Source organism: Bicyclus anynana, chromosome 11 (genome assembly GCF_947172395.1).
Source record: "Bicyclus anynana chromosome 11, ilBicAnyn1.1, whole genome shotgun sequence".
Taxonomy (NCBI): domain Eukaryota; kingdom Metazoa; phylum Arthropoda; class Insecta; order Lepidoptera; family Nymphalidae; genus Bicyclus; species Bicyclus anynana.
The window spans coordinates 3277023-3303347 of record NC_069093.1 but is presented as its reverse complement, the minus strand read 5'-3'; the positions used below and the strand labels follow the sequence as shown (position 1 = coordinate 3303347).

The 26325-nt window shown below is 37.3% G+C and overlaps 2 protein-coding genes across 2 annotated transcripts in view; one reads left to right on the top strand and one right to left on the bottom strand.

Annotated features, from left to right (window-relative positions):
• The window catches only part of LOC112049895 (klaroid protein), a 42969-nt gene extending 24180 nt beyond the window's left edge, over positions 1–18789 (top strand). The window contains exons 5-12 of the mRNA XM_024087955.2: positions 819–1017; positions 2776–2968; positions 4071–4177; positions 5335–5458; positions 9724–10332; positions 11780–11950; positions 13863–13975; positions 14720–18789. Coding sequence (XP_023943723.2) covers positions 819–1017; positions 2776–2968; positions 4071–4177; positions 5335–5458; positions 9724–10332; positions 11780–11950; positions 13863–13975; positions 14720–14998 — 1795 coding nt within the window. The 3' untranslated portion in view covers positions 14999–18789. The remainder of the gene's footprint in view (positions 1–818; positions 1018–2775; positions 2969–4070; positions 4178–5334; positions 5459–9723; positions 10333–11779; positions 11951–13862; positions 13976–14719) is intronic.
• Positions 18790–20384: 1595 nt separating this feature from the next.
• LOC112049885 (actin-5C) lies at positions 20385–22533 on the bottom strand. The gene is made up of 2 exons (XM_024087937.2): positions 22374–22533; positions 20385–21848 (listed from the first exon to the last, which is right to left on the bottom strand). The coding sequence occupies exon 2, from the start codon at positions 21835–21837 to the stop codon at positions 20707–20709; it is 1131 nt and encodes a 376-aa protein (XP_023943705.1). The 5' UTR covers positions 21838–21848; positions 22374–22533; the 3' UTR covers positions 20385–20706.
• Positions 22534–26325: the final 3792 nt, after the last annotated feature.

The following is a 26325-nucleotide window of genomic DNA, read 5'->3' as shown; positions in this document are numbered from 1 at the left end:
ATAGAAGTTATCTCGTATGCATACTCGTTCGGTAGTAGGCTGTGGTGACGAAATATTTGGACTCGTATCTACATGTGACGAAAGATGAATCAAGTTATGAGGTACTTAGATGACATTTCTATTTATATACAGAATATGGAAATATGAATAAAACAGAATATTTCTATTACCTTATGCTGAACCCTGAATTAATGTGTGTATCTTTTCTCTAAATGATTATCGTCATCAATCATCATACCCATTGCTTTCTTAATAAATTAGATAAAGTCATAGATGTAGGCAAGGTGGATTTTTTAAAAATTAAAACAGCTGACAATGATGACGTTTTTTGTTTGTTTGTTTTAAATCTTAATTATATACAAAAATATACATAAGAGAAACGTAATGCCCTGAAGCATTTTTTACTTGATTTACCCTTAATAATAAGCCGAGTAATTCGGAGTGCCTGTTGGCATAGTAATTCGGAAAAGAATGCTGGAGGCCTACCTCCTGCAGTCTTTTCCGAATTACTCGACATAATATAATATATATGTGTATTATTCAACTTGTATATTCGGAATAAAGGGCTTATTATTATTATTTTACCCTTAGTTAGAGTTAAATTGTGGGCAGCTAGAAATAATATACATAAGAGAAACGTAATGCCCTGAAGCATTTTTTACTTGTTTTACCCTTTGTTAGAGTTAAATTGTGAGCAACTAGAAATGTCGAAAAAAATGCGATTTCATTTAAGTGGACTATACGGCGGAGAAGTTAATTATAAGAATTCAAAAATGGTTATTTTATCTTAAAAATATTGTTTGTTTTTGTCTTTCCAGCAAATACCCAAAAACGGACTACACATATTCGCCGCTGTCGCGCGACCGAGTGGAGCTGGCTCCCGGTCAGGTCGCGGTGCCGAATATGTCGCGACGGTCGCTGTCGCAGTTCCGTATACAGGGGCCCAACACCGTGGACGAGCCGGACATACCCGCCACAACTGTTTGGAAGACCAGCACGATCCGGAAAAGATTTACTGTAAGTGTGTCAACAAACTATAATACTTACTTAGTCAACAAATCGCGACAGTCGCAGTCGCATTTTTAAGCGCTTAGACTAAGTTTAATACACCAGCACGATCCGGAAGATTTACTGTAAGTTTCTCAACTACATATAAACAAATCACGACAGTCGCGGTCGTATTTTTGAGCGCTTAAAACAGTAGATGAGTTTAATACCCAAAAACAGACTTTACTACATTCGTCAATGTCGCGCGACCGCGTGGAGCTGGCTGTCGGTAAGGTCGCAGTGGTGAACATGTTGCGACGATCGTTGTCGCAGTTTACTGTAAGTTTCTCAACTGATACTTTCTTGGTCAACAAATCGCGACAGTCGCAGTCGCATTTGTTAAACGCTTAGTAGATGAGTTTCATACACCAGCACAATCCGGAAGCCATTTACTGTAAGATTTTCAACTAATTTTATACATAATCCCGACAGTCGCATATCCATAAGCTCAAAAATGGATAGATAGGTACCTTTCGTAGGACGTCCAGAATAGCTCAAAAAAGTGTACAGTTGGGTAAGTAATTTAAGTTAAAAATCTAGTAACTCCAAAGTTAAACGAAAATGCATTATATATTAGAAATCTTCCCTGAAAAATATGTATTTAATAACGAAACTTCCAACCAAAATTAGTGAAAACTTTTGCAAAATATACGAAGAAAGTGTGTCTTGTATGTCCACGTTTATTTTTCTAAATACAGTATCTGAAGTTGGTTTAAAATTAAGTGCTTTAAGCATCGCTTTGCTTTATTATCTTACGATTAGTGGACATTTGTTCTACTCGTAGCGTAGTAGGTACAGTAATGTACAAACCAATAATACCACAAAGACATTATTATACTGAACGACAGACCTTGGAAAACCAGTATATGATAATCTATAACAATTTTTTGCATAATATGACATACGGAGCATATAAGCATTTCAAGTTTGAATAGTGGCCTTCAATAACTTTGTCTGCATACAATTTTTGAATATTGAATTTTAATGGAAAAGGTAAAACTGATCTGTCAGAGATATTTATTTTGTAGGATATGTGAGGAATATATATATATATATTTGTATAATTTTATTTTTTATATCGATCCTGTGTTGGTATATTTGGTTAGTTGCCTCCACAGGTACCAATACAGATAAATACCGTCAAGCGATTAGGAGTCCTAATACGATGCATGCATCAATCAATAGAGAAAACAATCCCAGGATCCAAAATCGTTGGATAATGACTAATCTCGAGATTTTCATTGTATTATTGATGGGTATACTATGGGTAATATTCATTGTATGCATAAAGACTGAACCGTAAGAAAACTATGGCATATGCTATGGTACCGTAAGAGCTCAGGTACAGCCCTTACTTTTGTATTTATTTATCGAAGGACTTCCCTGCCAATAATACTTTTCTTGCCCCATTGTACCTACATTTTGTCTATTGATTTTATGCTAGACAATAGTCTAAAAGTTGTTTTATATTCTTTTATGCTTTAACATTTTTTTGTTTTTTGGGTTAAAATATACTCTATATCCCAAGTCCCAGACTCTTCGTAGATTTTTTTTCTGCTACACTATACTAAACGGTGAATCCATAAAATGATATATCTTCAATGATAAACTCATAATGGCTATTATAATATTACCTCATTTAGATGCTAGAATTTTTCTATAATTTTTAATTTCATTAAACGATCCTTTATTACATTTTAAATGAATATGATAAATGTTATCTTCCAGACGGCCGAAAGTTCAGACGACGAGGGCGTGTACGTACGCAACGGCGCGTACAACGCGTCGGACGAGCGGTGGTGGCTCACGCGGGCGCTGGCGGCCATCGTGACCACCGTGACCACCGCCACCAGCGGCGCGTACCGGAGGCTGGTGGGGCCTTCGCACAGATACCCATACACTGACCGGAGACCTGCTAAGAGTGTGTATTTAGTTCCTACCACTTTGTATATAACTAGCTTCAGCTCGCGTGTGGCCGGTAGCCATAGTGACCACCGTGACCACCGCCACCAGCGGCGCGTACCGGAGGCTGGTGGGGCCTTCGCACAGATACCCATACACTGACCGGAGACCTGCTAAGAGTGTGTATTTAGTTCCTACCACTTTGTATATAACTAGCTTCAGCTCGCGTGTGGCAGGTAGCCATAGTGACCACCGTGACCACCGCCACCAGCGGCGCGTACAGGAGGCTGGTGGGGCCTTCGCACAGATACCCATACACTGACCGGAGACCTGCTAAGAGTGTGTATTTAGTTCCTACCACTTTGTATATAACTAGCTTCAGCTCGCGTGTGGCAGGTAGCCATAGTGACCACCGTGACCACCGCCACCAGCGGCGCGTACAGGAGGCTGGTGGGGCCTTCGCACAGATACCCATACACTGACCGGAGACCTGCTAAGAGTGTGTATTTAGTTCCTACCACTTTGTATATAACTAGCTTTAGCTCGCGTGTGGCTGGTAGCCACAGTGACCACCGTGACCACCGCCACCAGCGGCACGTAGGCTGGTGGGGCCTTCGCACAGATACCCTTACACTGACCGGAGACCTGCTAAGAGTGTGTATTTATACTACAGCCTTTTTTGATGAGTACTGTTTACCAACAAATAAATTAGAAATGAAGGTAGAAAACGCATGTCATTTTATAACTTATTTATATTTAATTATGTATGATTTGGTAATGCAATGTTATGTAAAATATATTAACATATCTAATTATTCTAAGCTTAATAACCAAATTTATTTTCATTAATTAAGAACAACTTAATTATAATTTTTATCAGGTGTGAAATGACTAGTGATGTTTGTTGGTAAACAGTATTCATCAAGAAATAATAGTTCCTACCACTTTGTATATAACTAGCTTCAGCTCGCGTGTGGCGAATTCGAAAATATTACTCTTTCTTTCGTTGTGATAGGACTTGTTCGATAATATATTTCTATCATTACAAGATATTATGAGCTTTGTCACAAACCTTACTCATGATTAATTGAGATTTTAATTGTTATTTGTTTTGTTCGCAGGCAGCTTAGCATCGCGTACGGCGTCGGTGGCGGTGGCGCCGTTCTACTGGATCTACACACTCATCACGACTATTGTGACCACTACTGTGACTACTATAACGGAAACGGTATGTTGATTGCACTTAGCATCGCGTACGGTGTCAGTGTATGTTGCGCTGTTCTACTGGATCTACACACTCATCACGACTATTGTGACCACTACTGTGACTACTATAACGGAAACGGTATGTTGATTGCACTTAGCATCGCGTACGGTGTCAGTGTATGTTGCGCTGTTCTACTGGATCTACACACTCATCACGACTATTGTGACCACTACTGTGACTACTATAACGGAAACGGTATGTTGATTGCACTTAGCATCGCGTACGGTGTCAGTGTATGTTGCGCCGTTCTACTGGATCTACACACTCATCACGACTATAGTGACCACTACTGTGACTACTATAACGGAAACGGTATGTTGGTTGCACTTTTGACAGACAATAGGTATGATGATAGTTTTTTTAAATTGTATATCAATTAATAGTATGCTAATAGTAAAGCAATTTTGTAAAAGTAACAGGGTATCTGCGATCATTACTTTCGGAGCTACAGGGATTCAAAGAGTCGTGATAACGTCGTAGGTACATAATGACCGTTACATTTGTATAGGCGTTCAAACAAAATTACTAATATCTTTGTTATTTGTGCGTTTATGTTTATAGTTCATATATTAAAAAATTACATATTTATTGTAAGGAAGCTAAACATGTATGAATTTTCATTTAATTACGTTAAAAGATTTTGAATAGATTTTAATAATTTTATAATCTTATTTATTTTGCAAATATCTAGACAATTTTTGCTTTTTATCTATAAATTAGTTAATATTGACCTTATTTACCCGAATATATCATAAAAATCAATATATTCAAACCTAGTCATCATCCCAAAATCAAATTAAATCAAAAATCATTTATTTCAAATAGGCTTTACAAGCACTTTTGACTCGTCAGTTGACTATTTGTAAAGATTCTACCACCGGTTCGGAAGGCAGGTTCTGCTAAGAAATAACCGACAAGAAACTCAACAGATGCTCTTTTTAAAAAATCATACAGTATTTTAATTTACAATTGATGATTCCCATTAGAGTGAATGACATTCACATGAGTGAATTTGGGTGCGATACAGGTCCATATTTATTTGGTCTGAGCCACTCACGTATAAGGAAGGTGGCTTATTATGTATTTTAGATTTATAATTTTTATTATCACATTTTTAGATATCACCGAGTGAAGCCAATGCAGCCAAGTCGTACGGAGCGCGGTACGCAGAGAAACCAGTCGCCAAGCGGCGCTGGTGGCCGTGGATACTTCTCCTGGCACTGCCCACCTTCGGATATGGATGTAAGTGATCTTATCTCTTGATTTTTTAAGCTTTTGGCTGGTTGGAGGCTTCTGTCGTGGCTAGTTACCACCCTACCGGTAAAGAGTGTGTATTTTCATTCTTCTCACTTAGCCCGCTTCCATCTAAGATTGCATCATCACTTACCATCAGGTGAGATTGTAGTCAAGAGCTAACTTGTAAAGAATAACTGACGAAGGTTTAAGGGCAAGAATAAAAAAAAACTGAAACGTTTTCAACCAGGTTAGTTTTCTCCTACCCTTGCCTTCTAAGTCAGGAAAAGCCGACCCCCAATTAAGTGGGACAAAGACATGAAGATGATTCATGAAACTAAAGCTCGGCCGCTCAGAAATTGCTCAAATAGGAAAAACATACTCAATTACAATAGCCTCGTTATTTTGTCTCATCACTACAAAGACAAACAGTTGGCATCACCTTAAAACAGCGCAGTTCAACAACCTTACCACGACCTGTCAGAAACGCAATTTCTGAGCGGTCGGACTTTATACAAGTTAAAATACATTAATTTGAAATATTGACACATCGGTTTGTCTATAATAAAAATCATGTTAAATCACTAACAAATATTTCTTTCAGTGCACTACACATACGAAAACTACGAACACCTAGCTATGCCGAACTTTACCGATTTCCACCTAGATTTGAAAGAGTTCTCCGCTAAACTGCCATCTTTGCCTTCTTTGCCTCCGATGCCCAACATCACTTTACCCAATCTACCGAGTTTGCCTTCATTCAAACCATCTTTGCCTGACATAAATATAACTTTGCCTGAATTGACGGAGACTTTGCCAAATTTGCCTGAGGTTAAGAAGGTGTACAAAGAATACAAAGATGTGGTGCAGAATAGGGTAGCGGATGCATCTGACTTCATAGCTGTGGTTGCAGATAGCTGTTGGGTAGAGATGAGGAAGTTTTTTCAAGGAATCGTTGGATGATTTTTTCTTTTTTTTTAAATTGCAGCAACCATGATAATTGTGACTTAAGTTTGTGATTTATGATGTCATTTTATCTGCCCAGTGATTTTCAACATGTAGTGATTGTTACAAAGTAAACTTAATTATCCTAATTCTGTTATCTACATGTGCTCTTTAGTACAAAAAAAGTTCTCCGTCTCCTATAAAGATGGATGCGGTGTCATTCGATTCGGAATTGAATTCAGATTCAGAAAAAAATTAAGGCCCGCTCGCAAAAATTGCAAAAGTTATAAACAGTTAACTAAAAATAAAAAATGGGTTCGGTTTTGACTTATAACTCAAAAACAATTTCGGATATTTCCAATTTGACAAAAGATTCAAAAAGGACAGGAAATTTGCTAACAAAAACTGTAAACTTTAGTAGTTTGGACAAATATTTACTTAACTAAATATTGCACTGAAAAGTAACCTTTAGAAGTCTGGACAAATATTTACGTTTTTTTAATAAAGGTACTACAAGATATTTACGGGCTATCACCGGAAAAGCTGTTTGAAGCTTTCTGAATCAAAATCTATTTTTACCAAAAACTGTTAGTTACGAGGTTCTACATCTAGACCGACGTTATATTGATTTCATGCATAAGGTTTTCCGAACACGGAAAACGGATTCTAAAATCGAATGTATGCAGCCGGCTTTAATGTCACATTTTATCGTGGTTGCGCGTACGTTCACGTTTATAAAATAGCGAATTACAATAAAGTACGTACGAAATAAAATTACTTACCTAATACGCTATGAAAACTTCACAGTGTAATATGTTAAAACGTATAACCAATCTACGAGTATAATATCCCACGTGAATTATTTTATAATAAAAATATGTACAATTTGATCTCGATTTGGCCAGTAAAAAAAATCGTTAGTCATTTTAGGTGTTTCGATTTGATTCTATGAAAAAAGTATTCATGAAAAATTTATAGAATAAATGATTAGCTTTAAATTTACGAGTAGATTTAAAAATTAAACAATAATACCTATTTTTTAAACGGGAACTTTATTTCTATTTTAGTTATTGTTTTATTTTGTACTTAAATTTCGATAATTTCATTCCTTTCTAAGAGAAACATTTTAATTTATTTTTATAAACTATTTATTTATAACTATATACAATCATATATTTAGTATGGTGCTACCATAAAATACAGTACTCTAGATTCGACTAAGGGGAAAGAGAGGCGGGTGTTTAAGGTATTAGGGGTCAATTGCCCTCTCCCCTAGAGATTAAAGTATTGTTTTATCTATTAAATTTTTTGCGTGGACCACCCTTATCACTTGGGGGTGTGAAAGAAATAACAAGCTACAAACGTTTATAAATACTAGGTATAGTGATACAATTATTGTAAATTTTCATGTTCTTGATTCTTGCTCTATCTACAGTTGATATATTTATTATTAAAAAAAACTTTCATCTACTTTGCTCTCCCCATCCGGCTATCCTGGTCTAAGATCCGGTATGAGAAATATATACCCTCATCTGTTATTTATTAGTGATAAGTAATAAATAATTGATGATATTCACAGTGACACATTGTAAATAAATTTTATTTAATTTTGTCTAGTGAAATGGCGGCCAGACACATTTTTATTACAAAATCTAGAAAACTATGAAGTAGATCAAACAAAACTTAATACAGTTAAATTAAGCATAAAATGAGCTTTCATTTGACATATAAGACTATCACATAAATAATGATTTACACAACATTAGTTAACTATTTATATCTGGCAACCCTACAATTGCAGTGTGATATCAGGCAACCTTTAGGTTTTCAATTCTGTTGGGTATATCTTTTAATTAAGAAAAGAGGGAAGTAGATAAAATAAATGTAATAAAAAAATTACTTATTACATACTCACCAGGTGCAATTTAACTAGGCAACCTATTTGCAATGTGTCAATATTTCATATCATTTATATCTTATCCCAAATAAATAACAGATGAGGGTAGGGTCTGAAAAATAATGAATCTAGAGTAGCAGAAAATTTAATGTTATGAGAGTTAAGTTACACATTTAAAACAATGTAATATATTTTTTTATTCTGTTGCCTCAATAAATAAAACCTCCAAAGTACAAAGTATTTATTTACACATTACAATACAATTGTAAGAATTGTTGTACTATTTAAATATATTCTATGCTTAATATAAATATCTTATAGATATACATTTTTTCTTACAGAAATATAATTTTTATTTAAGTTATTTTTTTATTTAATTTTTAAATGTACCTAATGTGATTGTACTTGCTACTTCAAACTTTAAAAAACCTGTAGTTCGGACTAACGTGAAATAATTTTTAATTTTTTTTTTATATTATGCTTCACCCTCTATCTCGACTAGACTTAACTCGGCCAAAATATGACCGAAATTTTTGTCTAAAAAATCCCTATAAATTAATTATTGTGAGACATGTAACCAATATTTTTTGAGTATTTTTTTTCTATTGTCTTTTGTTCGTTAAATAAAAAATGTTTTTTATGAGGGTACAAGTTTTGAGACAGCATGTATAAAATTTTAAAACTAATTTCTTTTAAAATAATTCGGTGTACCTAATTGAAACATAATGATGCCATAATGTTATTTCTTTTTTCTTTTGAAATTTTAATCGTTTTAAGTTTATGGTAACTAACACCCTAGTCGTAAAAGAAAGTTTTACTCAGAGGCATGCCTATTTATTTTTTCCTTAGTTTTATTTATTTATCTACTGTAATAATAAGTAAAATTATTATATTCACATATTTATATTAACACAGTACTATGTGTTTACAGATTTATAATAAAAAGATTAAATGAAAAAAATATAAGTCACAAAGTGTTCGCCTATTTTAACAATTTAAGTTTAATTTTAAAGCAGTGGTTTGGAATTTGGTTAATTTAAGCAAATAACAAATTATTTTTAAGTATCCATGCTATCTTTGTTTTGGTATATTGTATTACCATATTAATATTAAGATTTTTGATTGAATATAATTTTTTTCTTTTTTTATGTAAATCGTGCGTTTTCCTTGCCCTATCCTCATTTACATCCCAATTCTTCCCTGCAGCCAAAATTATAATCAGGGAAGGATAGAGTCACCTATTGAAAGTGGTCGCTGGTCGCAACACTTTTAGGTGAGTTACAAAAAAAAATGCTATTTTTACGTAAAATTAATTCTCTGTCCTTCCCTGCTTACAATTTTCCGAAATAACGAGAAATTTTTATTCATTACAATTCTTGACGTGGGAAGGACAGGGTTTCTTCGATTTTTACTAAACATTTCTTCTTTACAGGTTATATGTACAAGGACGAAATTATGCCAAAGGAAGATATTTTAGACACATATAAGCCGCCAAACATAATCCAAGACGATGACTTGACCAAGAGATTAGCAGCCTTAGAGAATTGGGCGATCAACGTCGACACTCGTATCAAATTCTTCGACCAAAAACTTTCAAAATTGGACAATTTAGAGACAAAAATAGAAGAATATTCTTTTAGGAATTTGCAACAGAACCTAATACAGATATTGAATGACGATAAAAACAGTGACGCTGTGGCGGCGAAACTCAAACAACACTTCGATAGGAGTTACGTTTCGAACGACCAAATGGAAGTTCTTGGTCGCGAGATTCACGAAAAGTTGATAAATTCCTGGACGCCTGGTATAGATGAGGATGGAATGAGGAAAATCGTTCAGGAATATTTGCTAACGATCGAACGCCGACAAATGGAGTTGATAGTTCAGAAGGTTAAGGAATATGTGAGAGAAGTTGAGACCAGACCTGTTGAGACTAAGTCAGACGTAGACTATGAGGTTATAAAGAAGATGGTCGCTGGAATGCTGGAAGTGTATGACGCGGACAAGACTGGACTTGTGGATTATGCTTTGGAATCTGCTGGTGAGTCACTTGTTAGTAGTTTGACGTTAAGTTTGTTAGTAGTTAATTTTTCAGATGTACTTTTAGTACTTGACTTTTACGATAAAATTCCTCCTTAATTGATTTTCTGCGATCTGAGTTACAGGTATTTAAAGGGTCATATTTGCGGTACTGCCACGGATCCCTGAAAAATTCCTCTATACAAAATGGCACGAATTAATGATCGTTAGTTTGGTATGGAACCTTCTCACATTACGCGCTGTTTATTGAACTATAGACTTCTTTATTCAATCCTTGATTCAACAGCTTTTCGCTGTAAGATCAATCAATCAATGTATTTATTTACAGATACAGGCGTACAGGTCGTAGGTTGTTGCATTGTATATGTATCTTGCCTAATTGGCATGCAAATTACTTACTATACTAAAGCCTGATGAATACTGTTTACCAACAAAGAAATCTATATATATAAAAGAAAGTCGTGTTAGTTACTCCACTTATAACTCAAGAACGGCTGAACCGATTTAGCTGAAAATTGGCAGGGAGGTAGTTTAGAGCCAGGGGAAGGAAATAGGATACTTTTTTTTTGTAGGGGTAGGGTAGGGTAGAGGTAGTTGAAAGTTTACATCGAGTTACACGCGGACTAGGTCGTGGGCGTTCGCTAGTTAGTAATGAAGGTAGAAAATGCATGTAATTGCGTAACTTATTTATTTTACATTACGTAAATTAAATAAATTATGAAATTACATGTCTAATTGTTCTAAGCATATTAATTAAATTTATTTACATCAAGTTAATTATTATTAGGCGTGAAATTACTAGTGATTTATACCCTCATTTTTCATTTGTTTGTTAGTAAACACTACTCATCATCAAAGGATGTAGTATACATATTATGTGTTTTTAAATTATTTGAAATAATAATTTAGACATCATTTAAAATTTACATGTTTACAGTTTTATTAGTAAACAACAAGACCACTGAGCTTTGTCTGAGCTGAGTATTATTAATAACTAGCGGACGCCCGCGACTTCGTCCGCGTGAAAGTAGATGTAAACTTTTAACTACCCATTAAGGCTCGACACTCGACACGCGAAGCTTAAAAAATGGAGTAACTTCTCCCGTTTTCCCAACATTTCCCTTCACTGCTCTGCTCCTATTGATCGTAGCGTGATGAAAAGTATACTATAACCTGCCCAGGAGGATGAAGAATAATTGTACCAAGTTTCGTTAAAATCCGTCGAGTAGTTTTTGTTTCTATAAAGAACATACAGACAGACAGACAGACAAAAAATTTACTGATTGCATTTTTGGCATCAGTATCGACCACTAATCACCCCCTGATAGTTATTTTGGAAATATATTTCATGTACAGAATTGACCTCTCTACAGATTTATTATAAGTATAGACAACAAGACTGAGCTTTGACTGAGCTGAGTATTATTAATAATTATTGTGACTTCCAGGTGGTCAAGTGGTATCGACGAAGTGCACGGAGCTGTACCAGATCAAGACGAAGCAGTACTCCATCCTGGGGCTGCCGGTGTGGTGGGTGTACACGTCGCCGCGGTACGCGCTCACGCCGGGCGCCATGCCGGCCGAGTGCTGGGCCTTCCAGGGCTTCCCGGGCTACTTGGGTATGTAGACTTCAGGGCCGGATTGAGGTAAATTGATGCTACCTTAATCCGACACTGAGGGTGAGGTCAAACGAGCGTAATTTTGCGAGTTGTCCATCACATCCATCAAAATCCACACCCCTTTCGGTTTCTACACGGCATCGTACCAGAACGCTAAATCGCTTGGCGGCACGTCTTTGTCAGTATGGTGGTAACTAGCCACGGCTGAAGCCTCCACCAGCCAGACCTGGACCAATTAAGAAAACCTCAATCGGCCCAGCCGGGGATCGAACCCAGGACCTCCGTCTTGAAAATCCACCGCGCATACCACTGCGCCACAGAGGCCGTCAAAAACCGAATGGAGCAGAGATTAATAATAATAATAAAAACATTTATTCAGCCAAAACAACATAACATAAATAAGAAAAAATACATGAAAATTAATACTAACTTAATACTAAGGCTTCGGCTGAATGGGGCGCTGCCTCAGCTCTATGCTACAGCTAAGACGCTAACTGTAGCGCTGATTTTCAGGCATGACCCCAGGGTGAGCTCACGGACTGATCGGGAGAGCGTTGCGTCGTTTATTGATTCCAAATTTAAAATAGATAAAATAATATACTACTATGTATCCACATATCTATAGTAAGTAAAAAACATAAGTACATACAGACGAACGTAGAACCTCCTCCTTTTTGGAAGTCAGTTAAAAATTAGATTGGAGCGAAGGACAAACATTAATATTATATGCAAAAAATAAAATAAGATTACTAAACAACTACAATAAGGACAAAAAAAATAAATAAAAAGAAAAACAACTGTCCTGCAAAATATTTGGTTATTGTTTCTGTAGAACTAAGAGATGTTCTTTAATTAGTTTTCTGTAAACAGTAAGAGATTTAGCTAGTCTAATTGGTGGCGGTAGGTCGTTCCAAATTTTGCAGGCTGAGTACTTAAAAGTCCCCTTAAAGGAGGCAGACCTATGAAACGGGCAAGAAATACGTGGAGCTCCTCTTGGCCTGCATGTACTACCTTGACTGGCCCATTTTATACGTGAACACAAATAAGATGGTTTACCAGTGGAGATGACACCGAAAATTAGAGTGACTAAATGTAGTTTCCTCCGCGCCTCCATCTTAAGTATGTTAGCGCTATTTAAAAATGGACTAACATGGGAACGGGGAGGCACTGGAAAGCAGAATCGTGCACAAGCATTTTGGACTCTTTGAATAAGCTTGGCAGATCTAGCAAGTAAACATGGTCCGTCCATAATTACGTTCGTTTGGCCTCACCCTTAACGTTGACGTTCGGATCAGTTAGGTAATACCCACCCGAACGTCAACGTCAATTTAAAAAGCGCGGATTTTAAAATTGTTTAATTTTCGTGTACCTACTCGTTTTTTTTTCTTGGAATCTCTATAGGGGTCTCTAGTGCCCCCCTAGACTGGATGCTGGATGATAAGCTATTGCTTAGATAGCTTATAGGCTAAGCCAAAACCGGTAGCATTGTGACGGATGATCGAAATATAGTGAAAATTCCTATTTCCTAGTAGACCCTAGATACGTCAACAACGTATCACGTGAAGAGAAAAGATATTGTCAAGCAATAGTAGCAACACTGATGGTATAAATAAGAGGGTATTTGATGACTTAAGTTCAGTTCTTTATTAGGCAACGTGAACACCGTCACGCTGCTAGTCGCGTTAGTGAGTTTGTACAATAATGTTTTATGTTGTGTATCAATGATTTGTGTTGTAATTACTGATCACAAATTGTTTAGTGCGAGTGTGGCGAGGTGAGTGTCAATGCATTCTAAAGGGATCTCTTAAAACTACAACCTTGTGACCTTCACAAGTCCTGGGACCTGCTCGAGGTGTTTCCTCTACCACAAAATGATGGTATAATCATTATTTATATAACTTTATACTTCCAGTGATACGTACGTACGCGATCATCGAAGTGACCGGCTTCTCATTGGAACACATGTCTCGACTGCTGGCCGCTGAGGGGAAGATCGAATCCGCGCCCAAGAACTTCTCCGTCTATGTGAGTTTATCTACGTTATGTTCTAGATGCCCCGCGGTTTCACCCGCGGAATGCCCGTTTCTGGGGACACGGGTATAAAATATATATGGTACTCGGTAAAAATGAATTTTCTATTGGTAACAGAATTATCAAAATCGGTTCAGTAAATCCAGTCTGCAACATCGAACTTTTTTATAATTTAGTTAGTAGAAGAAACGACTTTTCTTCCATCTGTTTATTGGATGACAAGTGTTTTATATCAAATTGTGTACGTTAAATAAAATCTTTTTAACAAAAAAAAATGAGCCGACTTGACATCAAAATTAAATGGGATCAATCTGAAAGTGTACTCTTTCAAACAAGAATTTTTAAAATTGGTAGAGAAATGACGAAGTTATGCGGTAACAAACATAAAAAAAAACATACGCGTCGAATAGAGAACCTTCTCCTTTTTTTTGAAGTCGGTTAAAAATATATTTCGAGTACCTCGCAATATAAATTTAAGATACATAATAGGCCCGCTGATCTTATGTCAGCCACTGACAATCAAGTAATCTTACATGCTTGCAGCGCTAACTGCTTGACAGCCGATAAAACTGATCGCATGTTGGTCGCGATCGTCAGTGGCTGACATTAAGTGACGATGCAGTCTAAGATGGTAGCGGGCTAAATTGGAACATAACATGGGCAGGAAAACCAATGGTTCCCGCGAAATTTCTGAAAAACAAAATTTTATATTTTATTATTTTATGCCTTATACTTCAGGGACTACACGAAGAACTAGACACCGAGCCGCATTTATTCGGGGAATACATGTACGACGCAAACAACACGGCCATACAGTATTTCCCTGTGCAATACCCTAAAACAATGAACATAGGCGGCGTTGAGTACCCGGTCGCTTACGACATTATAGAACTGCGTGTAGAGAGTAACCATGGCAACCCTACGTACACATGCGTCTACAGGTTCCGAGTTCACGGCAACCCGCTCACAGACATACGAAGTGCAACCGAGGACAGCATAAGGGACAGTGAGACATAGCAGAGAAATTTCTAGAAAAGTGACACAAGTGACAATTTAATACTTGTGTATAACGTTACATAGAAATTTCTAGAAAAGTGACACAACTGACAAACTAATTACTAGTGTGTCAAGTTGCACAGAAATTTCTAGAAAAGTGACATTTAATCACTTGCGAACTGTGACAGTAACTGTAAAATGACAGTGTACCTGTAAAAGTGAACAGTGGACAGTAATTGAGTGACTTAAAAAAATCGGCTACAGTCCGAAATTGTTTATAGAACCAGATATTTTTAGGATTATAAATTGATGTGGCCTTAAAGATGCAAGCTATGTTCTAATAACGCTATAAAGTACAAATTCTGAGTGTTGACTTAAAATTTAGTGTTTATGTAGAAACTAAGCTGAGTTTTGTGTTCTGATGCGACTTATAAAACTATACTCAAAGGCACAATTATCCGCCCACTTTAATATGACGCGAGTATATTAAAGTGGGCGATTAATTGTGCCTCTGAGTATATAACGAATGTAAAGGAGACTTGTTATAAAGCGTTGACTAAGTGTAATTATTATAATTGACGGAAACTTAGCTTTAGTGTTTAAAACGTCCCGATTAATGTTCAAAGTAATGAAAATCTCATTAAAAGTTGATCTTTAAAATAGTACAAGTTGATCAGATACACAAATAATTAAGTTTTGAGCTGAGCATTGACATTTTCAGGTCTCGAAACTTTTGAAACATTAAAAACTGTAGTAAAATATATCCAGAGTGGTTCAAATATATTGTATTTTCCAAAAAATATATACAATAGTTTTGTAAATAACAGTGTACATACAATCCGATTTTTTGGATATAAGTAATTGCATCCCAATCATGATATTTTTTTAGTATTTCAACAAATAAACAATTATGTATTTGGTTCCAGATTCAATGCTCGGCTGCATATACATATACAGCACAAAATCTTACGCTTGGTTGTTCTGAGTACTTTTATATTTGTATGTAGTTTTAATGTTTTAACTATACGATTAAGTTTTTAGTTGTAATATTTTAACGGTTTTAAAATGCGTTGGACAAGGACCATCGGGCCTATTGCTTCATGAATTGTAATTGTATTTATTGTTTTTATTTTCCATTTACTAAAAAATCCGTTACTTCATTTTCACAGTATATTATTTGGAACTATGAAAGTCTTCACGGTTAAATGGAAGTGATAATATCTGTATTATAAAACTTTTCAAATTATACACCGTATTTATTTTGTGTTATCTGCCAAAATTAGACAAATTTCAATTTATTATTTGCAGAGTTTATACATAAATTAATTTGAAAAATGTTTAAAATGTGCATGAAATTCAAATTATTAAAAAAATATATTTTTATATATTTTTTTTATGTAATAAATACAATAATAAAAAGAGTCAATTAGGTAAATGCATATATGCATTTTACACGTAATCCAGTCTTTAGTAAATATCATTTATTTGCAAGTTATATCCAGCATTAAATCAATTGAATTTATGGATTTCTTATCAATCATAAAACTGAAACAATATTTAAGGCTACTTGGTCCTTGACAATTAAGTTATAAGTTAGGTTAATGAAGGAACTAGTCCAGTTAGTTAGTTAATATTATACCAACTTACACATAAGTGGTTCGTCTCAAACTAATATAGCTATAGAAGGAAGCCCATCGTCCCAGCTAACTTGAATCTTGAATATTTAGTTTATTATTTTTATTAGATTTAGTATGTTTTCTTTTTCTGTTTTTTTTTTTTTTGCTTTTGCACAATATAATTCACAGATTTATTTCTTATACTTTTAATATGAAATGTCATCTTTTACTGCTATTTATATTGCTACAAGCTAATACTATTTGTTTCATATTTGTTGAACAATTTCTTATTTAGTTTTTGTAAATTGAACAATATGTGGCAGCTTATTTATTTTGCAAATGCTTTATTTAAATATTACTTAATAATGATTATTTTTAAGATTTCTACTTACTTAACAAGTTACCACTAACTTTGTAATTTCTTTTTTTTATTGTTTCTTGTCACTTTCTCAGTTTAAATAGTTTATGCTCTGTTTTGTTAATGAACTTTTTCTCAATTTCTGCAAAAGTGATTTCGTTACACTTCTTCAGAAATACGCTAACCAGTGACAGCAATGTGTTGGATTTTTATACCATATCAGACTAAGGTAAAATAAATTGAAACTTTGACCTACTTTGATTAATTTAGTAGAACATAAGTGAATATAAGGTTGCCTGTTTGAAAATTTGCACTTGTCGAGTTACAAAATCTCTTTAAGACAATCACTTTATTACTTGAAGCACATTGTAGAGCAACAAACTATACTATTTATTTTAAAAAAATACTTGACTTAGAGTCAGAGGATAATGTTTTTTCGGGAGAATTTATTTTGCAACACTTTCTTTAATACTTTATATATATTTGGTTATATTTTAGTGAATAGATCAATTATTCGTCGATCATCCCTGTTGCATAGTGCATTTGATAGTTGATTTAAGGCACTTCAATCGCAATAAATCAAATCGACTATTGGTAGGCGTCCACAAATCGCATCGAACGTATCGCATCAAACGAATTATAGTATTTTTTGTATAGAAAAGTAATACAAGTGCGTCCACTGATCCGCATCATGCAGATCGCATTGAACCGATTTTATCGTCCGTAAAATAAAAATTCCGTTTGATACGATACGTACGATGCGGATATGTGGACTCCTACGTTATATCAATCAATCGTTTTTGGCTGGTGGGAGGCTTCGGCCGTGGCTAGTTACCACCCTACCGACTGCCAAGCGATTTAGCGTTCCGGTACGATGTCGTGGAGAAACCGAAGGGGGTGTAGATTTTCATCCTTCTCCTAAAAAGTTACTTCGTTTCCATCTTAGATTGCATCATCACTTACCATCAGGTGAGATTGTAAAGAATGAAAAAAAATCAACGGGAGATATTTGTTGCTATTATGTTGCTTTTCTGGTTATTTTTGATTAACCGAATATTATATAATATTTAATTCTGATAATTATATACCTTTAAATTGTATAATTTTACAGCATTATTGAATGTGTAAAAATGTAATTTTAGTAACTTACTAGAACGCTTAGAAAGTGATACAGGCAACCTTTTTTAATTTTATATTCAGATTTTGAGTAATTTATTCCTAAATTAGGTCACGATTTGAATATTTAAAATGAAATTAATAAAGTAAATGTAATTTATTAGTGACTTGTCGTCCTTGTAATAACTATGTGTTTTATTTTATTTTTACAACAAAATCATGTTTTTAATGTAAGAATAACCGTAACTTTAGTATAGAAACGAATCTCTTTAAATTAAAACAACAATATCTGATGTTTTTCATATTTCTTGATGAAACCTAATAATGTAAAGTGTTCACAAACTTCTCCAAATTTTCAAAATTTAACACACAAGTGCTAGTTTTTTTTTTATGTATAATGCATGCATATTTTTCTTTGAAGCATAATCCTAACTTGTGTCAAAATTTCAATGTTATCCACTAACTGCTACTTTAAGAATATACCTACTTACAGATATTTTTTTACATAAAATTATAAAATTTCATCAGCATCCCATTTACGAGAAGATGAAATTAAAACGCGGCGATATCCCACGCAATATTGAGATTCTATTCTATACTAGGTTATTCTTAAGATTTTAACCCATTTTAACCTATTTTAAAACATTTTATATGAAATAATTTTGGAAAAACTGCAAGATTACTTTTAATCTGTATCAGAATAAACTTTTAAATAAAACCTATACGTTGTTTTATTTTTTATTACCTTGCTCATGCATCTGTATTTATATTGACGGGCATTTCAACACGATCGCTGCGGTACGAGGTCAATTGACCTCGTATGTCGGGCGTGTTCAAAAGTTACGAGGTCTATGGACCTCGCGCCGTACTACATGAAGTTTTAGTATGAGTTCAAAGAACCTCTTACCGCACCAGAGGAAAGTGCAGAAAAATCAGTGCCGCAGCGAAAGTATTAAACCATAAACCAGATAATCATGATAAATAGAGTGTACGCGTCAAACTCTCCGTCTAACTAAAGCCCGATTTATATTTGTCTGACGTGTCGATGTCGTGTCGTTCACGCATCAGAATTGAATCGGTATCATACATTTTGTATGCGGCACATCAGAGTGCCTAGTGGGAGTTTACAATGTTTTCATACTGTGACGATCGCGTAAACGTAAACGCGATTTTATATATACGCGATATGGAATTGAAACAGTTGTTCAGTATTGCCACTAGATGGCGCTGTTTCAATTCCTTAAAAACTCGCGTTTACGTTTACGCGATAGTCACAGTATCAAACTGCCACTAGGCACACAGAAATGTCACAACACAAGTGTAAACGTTGCCATTTAAAATGTATGATACCGATTCTTTTCTAATGCATCACGACACGACACGTCAGACAAATATAAATCCGGCTTATTATAACCATGCTTGCTGGGTTATGTTATGGTGGGAATGTTTTCGTTAACTGCACAGCCCTATGCTTCGTGTTCAGAGCGGACTCTTAAGTTTGGCACATACATAATGTCAGCCACTGAGGATCAAGTAATCTCACATGCCTGCAGCGCTAACGGCTTGACGTCCGATAAAACTAATCGTGTTGGTCGCGATCGGCATAATGTCGTGCACATCGCGATCATCAGTGGCTGACATAATACACATTCTATATCAAAAACTCGACATTAAAGAAAGGTAGTAGGAAAATATAATGAAGATCTTTTTCCTCAGTAAATTCAGTCTATCTGTCGAGACAAGTAAAAGGTTTTGACTATTTATTTAAAGAACATTCTGGCATAGCAGTCATTTTGGACGTTTCATCATATCATGTCGATCGCGACCAACACACGATCAGTTTTATCGAGCGTCAAGCCGTTAGCGCTGCAGGCATGGGAGATTGCTAATAATTGATCTTCAGTGGCTGGCATAAGATGGTAGATACCACTCATGATTACTACCACGCATAAAGATAGATATTTTTAGGTACCTATCTACTTCCTACTTAGTGCGGTAGACTATTATCTTCCAATTTTTACAATCTCAAAAGGACCCATATGGGTAGGTAAGTATGTTGATTGTCACCTACTAAGATCCATTTTCCCTATCCAAGCCCTATGAACCATTCACAAGGCGTCATTAGCATGTGTTACTAATTGTTATTGCTATTAGGTATCTACTGCACTGCTAATTTTAGAAGCTATGCTATGCTATCGGCTCTCCCGTACAGATCTATTTCGGTACATGGGTCAATGCCGAGCGTTGCTCTCAGCATGTGATCAAATGTAGGTTTGTTGTGCGACGGTCAAGGACAGGTGAAAAGAAAGACGGTAAGTTAATTTTTCAGATTTTTTTTCTTATTTTTTATTATATTTTATAATTTATAAATGACCTAGTAAGAAAGTAGTCTTATCCGTTTCAGCACATACAATCATCATTCATTGAGATTACAAAAAGATCCTTTGGCGAGTGCAGTACCGAGGCCGGCGGTCGGGGCGCGCCCACGGCGCCGCGCTCCGTCCTGCCGTCACTGTTTAATTACATATAATATCTTACGTACAATTAAATTAACGGAGATTACAAGCCTGAGTTGAGCAGCCGACCGCGGGGCCGGCCGGGCCGCGGGCCGCTTCCTTGGCAGCAAGGCGCGCGCGCGCTTAGAAGCACTTCCTGTGCACGATCGAGGGGCCGGACTCGTCGTACTCCTGTTTCGAGATCCACATCTGTTGGAAGGTCGACAGGGACGCGAGGATGGAGCCGCCGATCCATACGGAGTACTTCCTCTCCGGGGGAGCGATAATTTTGATTTTCATCGTTGAGGGAGCTAGAGCTGTGATTTCCTTCTGCATGCGGTCTGCGATGCCGGGGTACATCGTGGTACCGCCGGACAATACTGTGTTGGCGTACAAGTCCTTACGGATGTCAACGTCGCACTTCATGATGCTGTTGTAAGTGGTCTCGTGGATGCCGCACGCCTCCATACCCAGGAACGAGGGCTGGAAGAGCGCCTCAGGGCAACGGAAGCGCTCGTTGCCGATGGTGATGACCTGTCCGTCGGGAAGCTCGTAAGACTTCTCCAGCGAGCTGCTGGACGCGGCTGTGGCCATCTCTTGCTCGAAGTCGAGCGCCACGTAGCAGAGCTTTTCTTTGATGTCGCGCACGATTTCTCTCTCGGCGGTGGTGGTGAAGGAGTAGCCGCGCTCCGTGAGGATCTTCATCAGGTAGTCCGTGAGGTCGCGGCCGGCCAGGTCCAGGCGCAGGATGGCGTGCGGCAGCGCGTAGCCCTCGTAGATGGGCACCGTGTGCGACACGCCGTCGCCGGAGTCCAGCACGATGCCGGTGGTGCGGCCGGACGCGTACAGCGACAGCACGGCCTGGATGGCCACGTACATGGCGGGCGTGTTAAAGGTCTCGAACATGATCTGCGTCATCTTCTCTCTGTTGGCCTTGGGGTTGAGCGGCGCCTCGGTGAGCAGCACGGGGTGCTCCTCGGGCGCCACGCGCAGCTCGTTGTAGAAGGTGTGGTGCCAGATCTTCTCCATGTCGTCCCAGTTGGTGACGATGCCGTGCTCGATGGGGTACTTGAGCGTGAGGATGCCTCTCTTGCTCTGGGCCTCGTCGCCCACGTACGAGTCCTTCTGGCCCATGCCCACCATCACGCCCTGGTGGCGCGGGCGGCCCACGATGGACGGGAAGACGGCGCGCGGCGCGTCGTCGCCCGCGAAGCCGGCCTTGCACATGCCGGAGCCGTTGTCCACCACCAGCGCGGCTACTTCCTCGTCGCACATTGTGATTTAGACTGGAAAAAAACAGAGACCTCCTGTTAGTGACACGATAATTAAATAAACACAAAGCGGGGCAAGATCAATTAGCTCTCATAAAAATGGGGCCTAGTCATCACTAAAATCAATACTGGAGACCATAAATAGCTTCGAGTCGGTCACCCACGCCGCGCTAAGTGGGCGATGGAGAGGCGGCCATATAAGGCTTTGTCTACCGAGAAGCCGCAGGGGGACGTGGCGTGTCGTGCGACTGTGCGAGCGACACGGAGGCGGGCGGCGCCGGGCGGTAAAAGTCGAGCGCGAGTTTCACTGGCGATACTTTCTAACTTATAATATTGAACTTATTGAAACACTGCAGTAGTAATGCAACAACTAATTCGCGAATATCTCGACCACGCCCTACCGCAACCGGCGTTCCCGGTATCCCGACCGGCGCCACGCGATCTCCGTGTCACTGACCGCACTCACTGATTGCACTTTGATAGCTCCACATAACACTATAGGGCACGTATCACATAAGGATGCACATTTTGATAACTTACTTTAATTTAAATAGTCCTATTAAATAAATAAATTAATATCGCTATTGCACAGCCTCGTTTAAGCTGTACAACGCTTCAGCTCGAGCTCACTTCGTGGAATGTTGGCCGACGAGGCACCCGGAGTATATAAATGAGGCTGGTTTTCGGGGCGCCCCTACCCGCCAGCCCGCAGCCGTCGCGAGCTCTCCGCCAATCACAGAAGTCCTGAGTTTTCGTTACCATATATGGTATTGCGCTGCATGGAGCTTGCGCGCCCCCTCCCCTGCCCCGCAGCGTCGCCCGTCGCCGCGTACCGACCGGCGTTGATAGCGCGCCGTATGATAACGACATCTCACACTGGCCTTTGGGCCCGAGACGATACATACACTACTGGGGTTCATCTCCGAAGCGTTACAATACGGTTAATAAACTGCATACTTGCGTACAAACAATCGATAAGCGAGTGTTTAGTGCAGTAGCGAAAGTAAATAAAAATATTAATCAATATTGGCATCGCTCCAACACGCACAGATGTAGGATCCGAGCCAAACGCCATGTTTAATGATTCATGGTGAATTATATTGCATTTCCATTTTCCCGTAAATTATAATTTATTAAAAAATACTTAAAATATTTCAGTCGAGTAATTTCTTTTTCCAATCAAGGGCTGGTAACAATCTAATAATTATTTTTTATGATAACGATGCCTCGCCTAAAGTCAATATTTATTGCAATTGATCATCTCACCTGAAGGTTGTATGGTCGGACAAAAACTGAACACAATAGGCAATTCGTGAGAACGCCGGTCGTTTGTCGATCGCTCGCACGCGGAGGTCGATTCGCTTCAATGGCTAAACTATCGCGTTTTGCTAGCTTTATTTGCTTTGATGTTATTTAAATCCACGCCCTCAGCGAAATCTCTCTAAAAACCTATAAAATTTATAATTTTTTAATTTTTTTACGTCGAAGTCCCCGAAAAACTATAATCAATTAGCGTTTGGACACGAAATGTCAAAAAATATTCATAAAACGAAATGGATTTTTTCCTTTTTCTGACTTTATTTGACTTCGACCTCTGCAGTAACATTATAATATTATATTTATTATCTTCAGTCCTCACTGCAAAACCGACGGTTTACCGTATATGGGCAAAGGATTGTGATTGGTGCACGCTCGCAACGGTCACTATTCCTATACCGCACACATGAATCCTTTTTCAATGTACGTGTGTCTAGTAACAGCGATTCATTCAAATTCAATATCATCGTCTGCGGAGCCAAAGTAAACTGGCTAAGTTACGGAGGGCTCTGAAAAGCATGACGAAGTTGAACCTTGAAAGTGTATTTATTTCATTCAGGTTACCGTCTCAACGTGCGTTATCTGCAACTGATTGTAATCACGTGACTGTTCTCGCATACCTGAGCCTCTCACTACATTCCTATCTGTATCTAATATGTAATCTAAACCTTAAACAAATATTATGCGATCAACATCTACATCAATGATGTTGTTGCTGTTCAGTAAAGAACATTTAGTTAATAATCTTCAAACGGGAGGCCAAAATTACTGTATTAATTTTGTGTTGCCTTTTTACTTCTCATTTCATTACGTATTCATCGCAGAACAACTGATGCATCAATGCTTACGAATTAACTATGTAATTTTAATTGTACATAATATATCAATTAATAAGTATATCCAGCTAGCATAGTTCTTGAACTTTATTTTGATTTTGATTTTTTTTCTCAATAATATCACTGATCTCAAAAATCTCTTCTTTCTCTAACTAATATTAAAAATATTTTTAAAAATCCCGAGGTAATAGGTACTCTTGTTATTCGATCCCTAACAAGAACTTCTAGAACAATTCAGCGCGACTTATCCTCTTATCTTTTACCCGCCTGATTCCCGTTCCTGTAGGAATACGTGGATATTAAGTAGCCTATAGCCTTCCTCAATAAATGGGCTATCTAATACTGAAAGAATTTTTAAAATTGGACCAATATTCCTGAGATTAGCGCGTTCAATCAAACAAACAAACAAACTCTTCAGCATTATAATATTAGTATAGATAATTCTTGGGTTATATTTAAATATGTAATTCGATAACAAGATCCTCAAGACTGTTATGAATGTGCCAATGCATAATTTTGAGCTATGTGTTAAAAAACATTTACTTAGTCGAGGTTACTATACCATCGATGAGTTCCATAATGATACAGGTGCTTGGAGGCCATTGGATCAGCTTCCACCTTGACACAGGAAGTAAAACTATAAGAAATTGTAATGTTACTATCAATAATTGTAAATTATAATACTATATGATTTTTTTTAAAATGATCAACCTTTGAGTTTCTTGCTGGTTCTTCTCAGCAGAACCTGCCTTCAGAACCGGTGGTAGAATCTTTACAAATAGTCAATTGACCTTTCACAAGTGCTTGTAATCTCATCCTACTTGAAATAAATGAATTTAGAATGTTTTGAATTTCTCTTCTTAGACACTACAAAAGCAAAGCTACCTAATTGTGTTAAAGGTACATGTTAAAATAATAATAAAAATATATTTTAAAACATAATGCATAGCATAACCTTCCTTCGGCAATTGGATAAAAAAAACTTTTCACTCAAAGATTTTTTGTCATGTAATTGTAATTTGCGTCATTATATAACGCTGTAAGGAAATCTACATCGGCCAATATATTTTGCCCTTAACATTTTTGCACTTTCTGTTGAAACGAGCTACCTATACATTGTTAGGTATTTTAAATAATTTGCTGAATAAAATAATAAAACCTAGGTACTTTTTTTTGTTTTGTTTCCTACTAAGTAGATAACAGAAAATATGTCTCAATGGCTCCGGCGAAGTGGCTGCATTCAACACCGACAGGTCCATAGGTTCGAATCCTGCCCGTTGGACTATTATCGTACCCCCTCCTAACGCAGTCTTTACAAAAAGGAAATGCTCTTTAAAAATATATATGAATTTAGGTAAGTACCTATTTCAGACTGCTTCAAGTCCATTGCTAGGAATCGCAGAGATCTGCACCGCTATGTCGTCGATATTCCTCGGACGCGCAGGTCCCTTAGCGGTTTAGTTTATCTTTCCCATTGACGATCAAGTATACCCATATTTTTGCAGCGCTGCCCGCACGCAGCGAAGACGTTTAATGTATGCGTCAAGTCGAGCCATCATGCCTACAGCGACCAACACACGATCGTCAGTGGCTAGCTTTAGGTACGCACGAGATGTTAAATACTCTTCTAGCATCCGTTTTCCCTACCACCCTCAAATATGGGTGTCAGCAAATTAAGAGAGAATAGGCAACTTCTAAAATAGGTACCTACCTACATCAAATGCGATCGCGGTTCAACAGTTTGTCGCTAAACAATAGCTCCACATGAGCTCCAAAGCAAAGGGCCGAACTCATCACCGAACGATTGTGGTTCGATCCCCGCCTGCTGGCGCTGGACCATGTCGTACCCACTACTAACACCGTCTTTTCCTGCTAGTTGCAGAGGAATAGGAATATTGGTGAATTATGAATATTAATTGAAAGTTTATTAAGTAGATAGTTATTTTACTAATGTATGCCTATTTAACCGATTATATTTGCAAGTTGTTTATAAATTATGTTTCTGTGGAATACCTATTTGGTCATATTTAAATAGATACCTATTACAAAGTGATTTTTAAACAATAATAACAAAGAAATGGTACCTAAACAAGTTTTAATCTGTTGTACCTACTTGTAATGTCACTAAAGTATTAATCATCTTAAGTTACGATCTGTAGGTATAGTTAGTATAGATCAAGTGATGCCAGTCACCAGTCAGTGAGTGAGTCACCGTGCGGCGCTTGCGTAGTGCGTACTACACGCCGCTGAGTCAGCCCTCGGAGAATGCCCCTCGGTGACTCTGTAATTCCATGGGGTCACAACTATAGGGTCATAATTATAGGGACGCGAATGGAAGG

Bases quoted from the DNA above. Each gene is read 5' to 3' on its own strand.
- LOC112049885 (XM_024087937.2), bottom strand. From the start codon at position 21,837: ATGTGCGACGAGGAAGTAGCCGCGCTGGTGGTGGACAACGGCTCCGGC.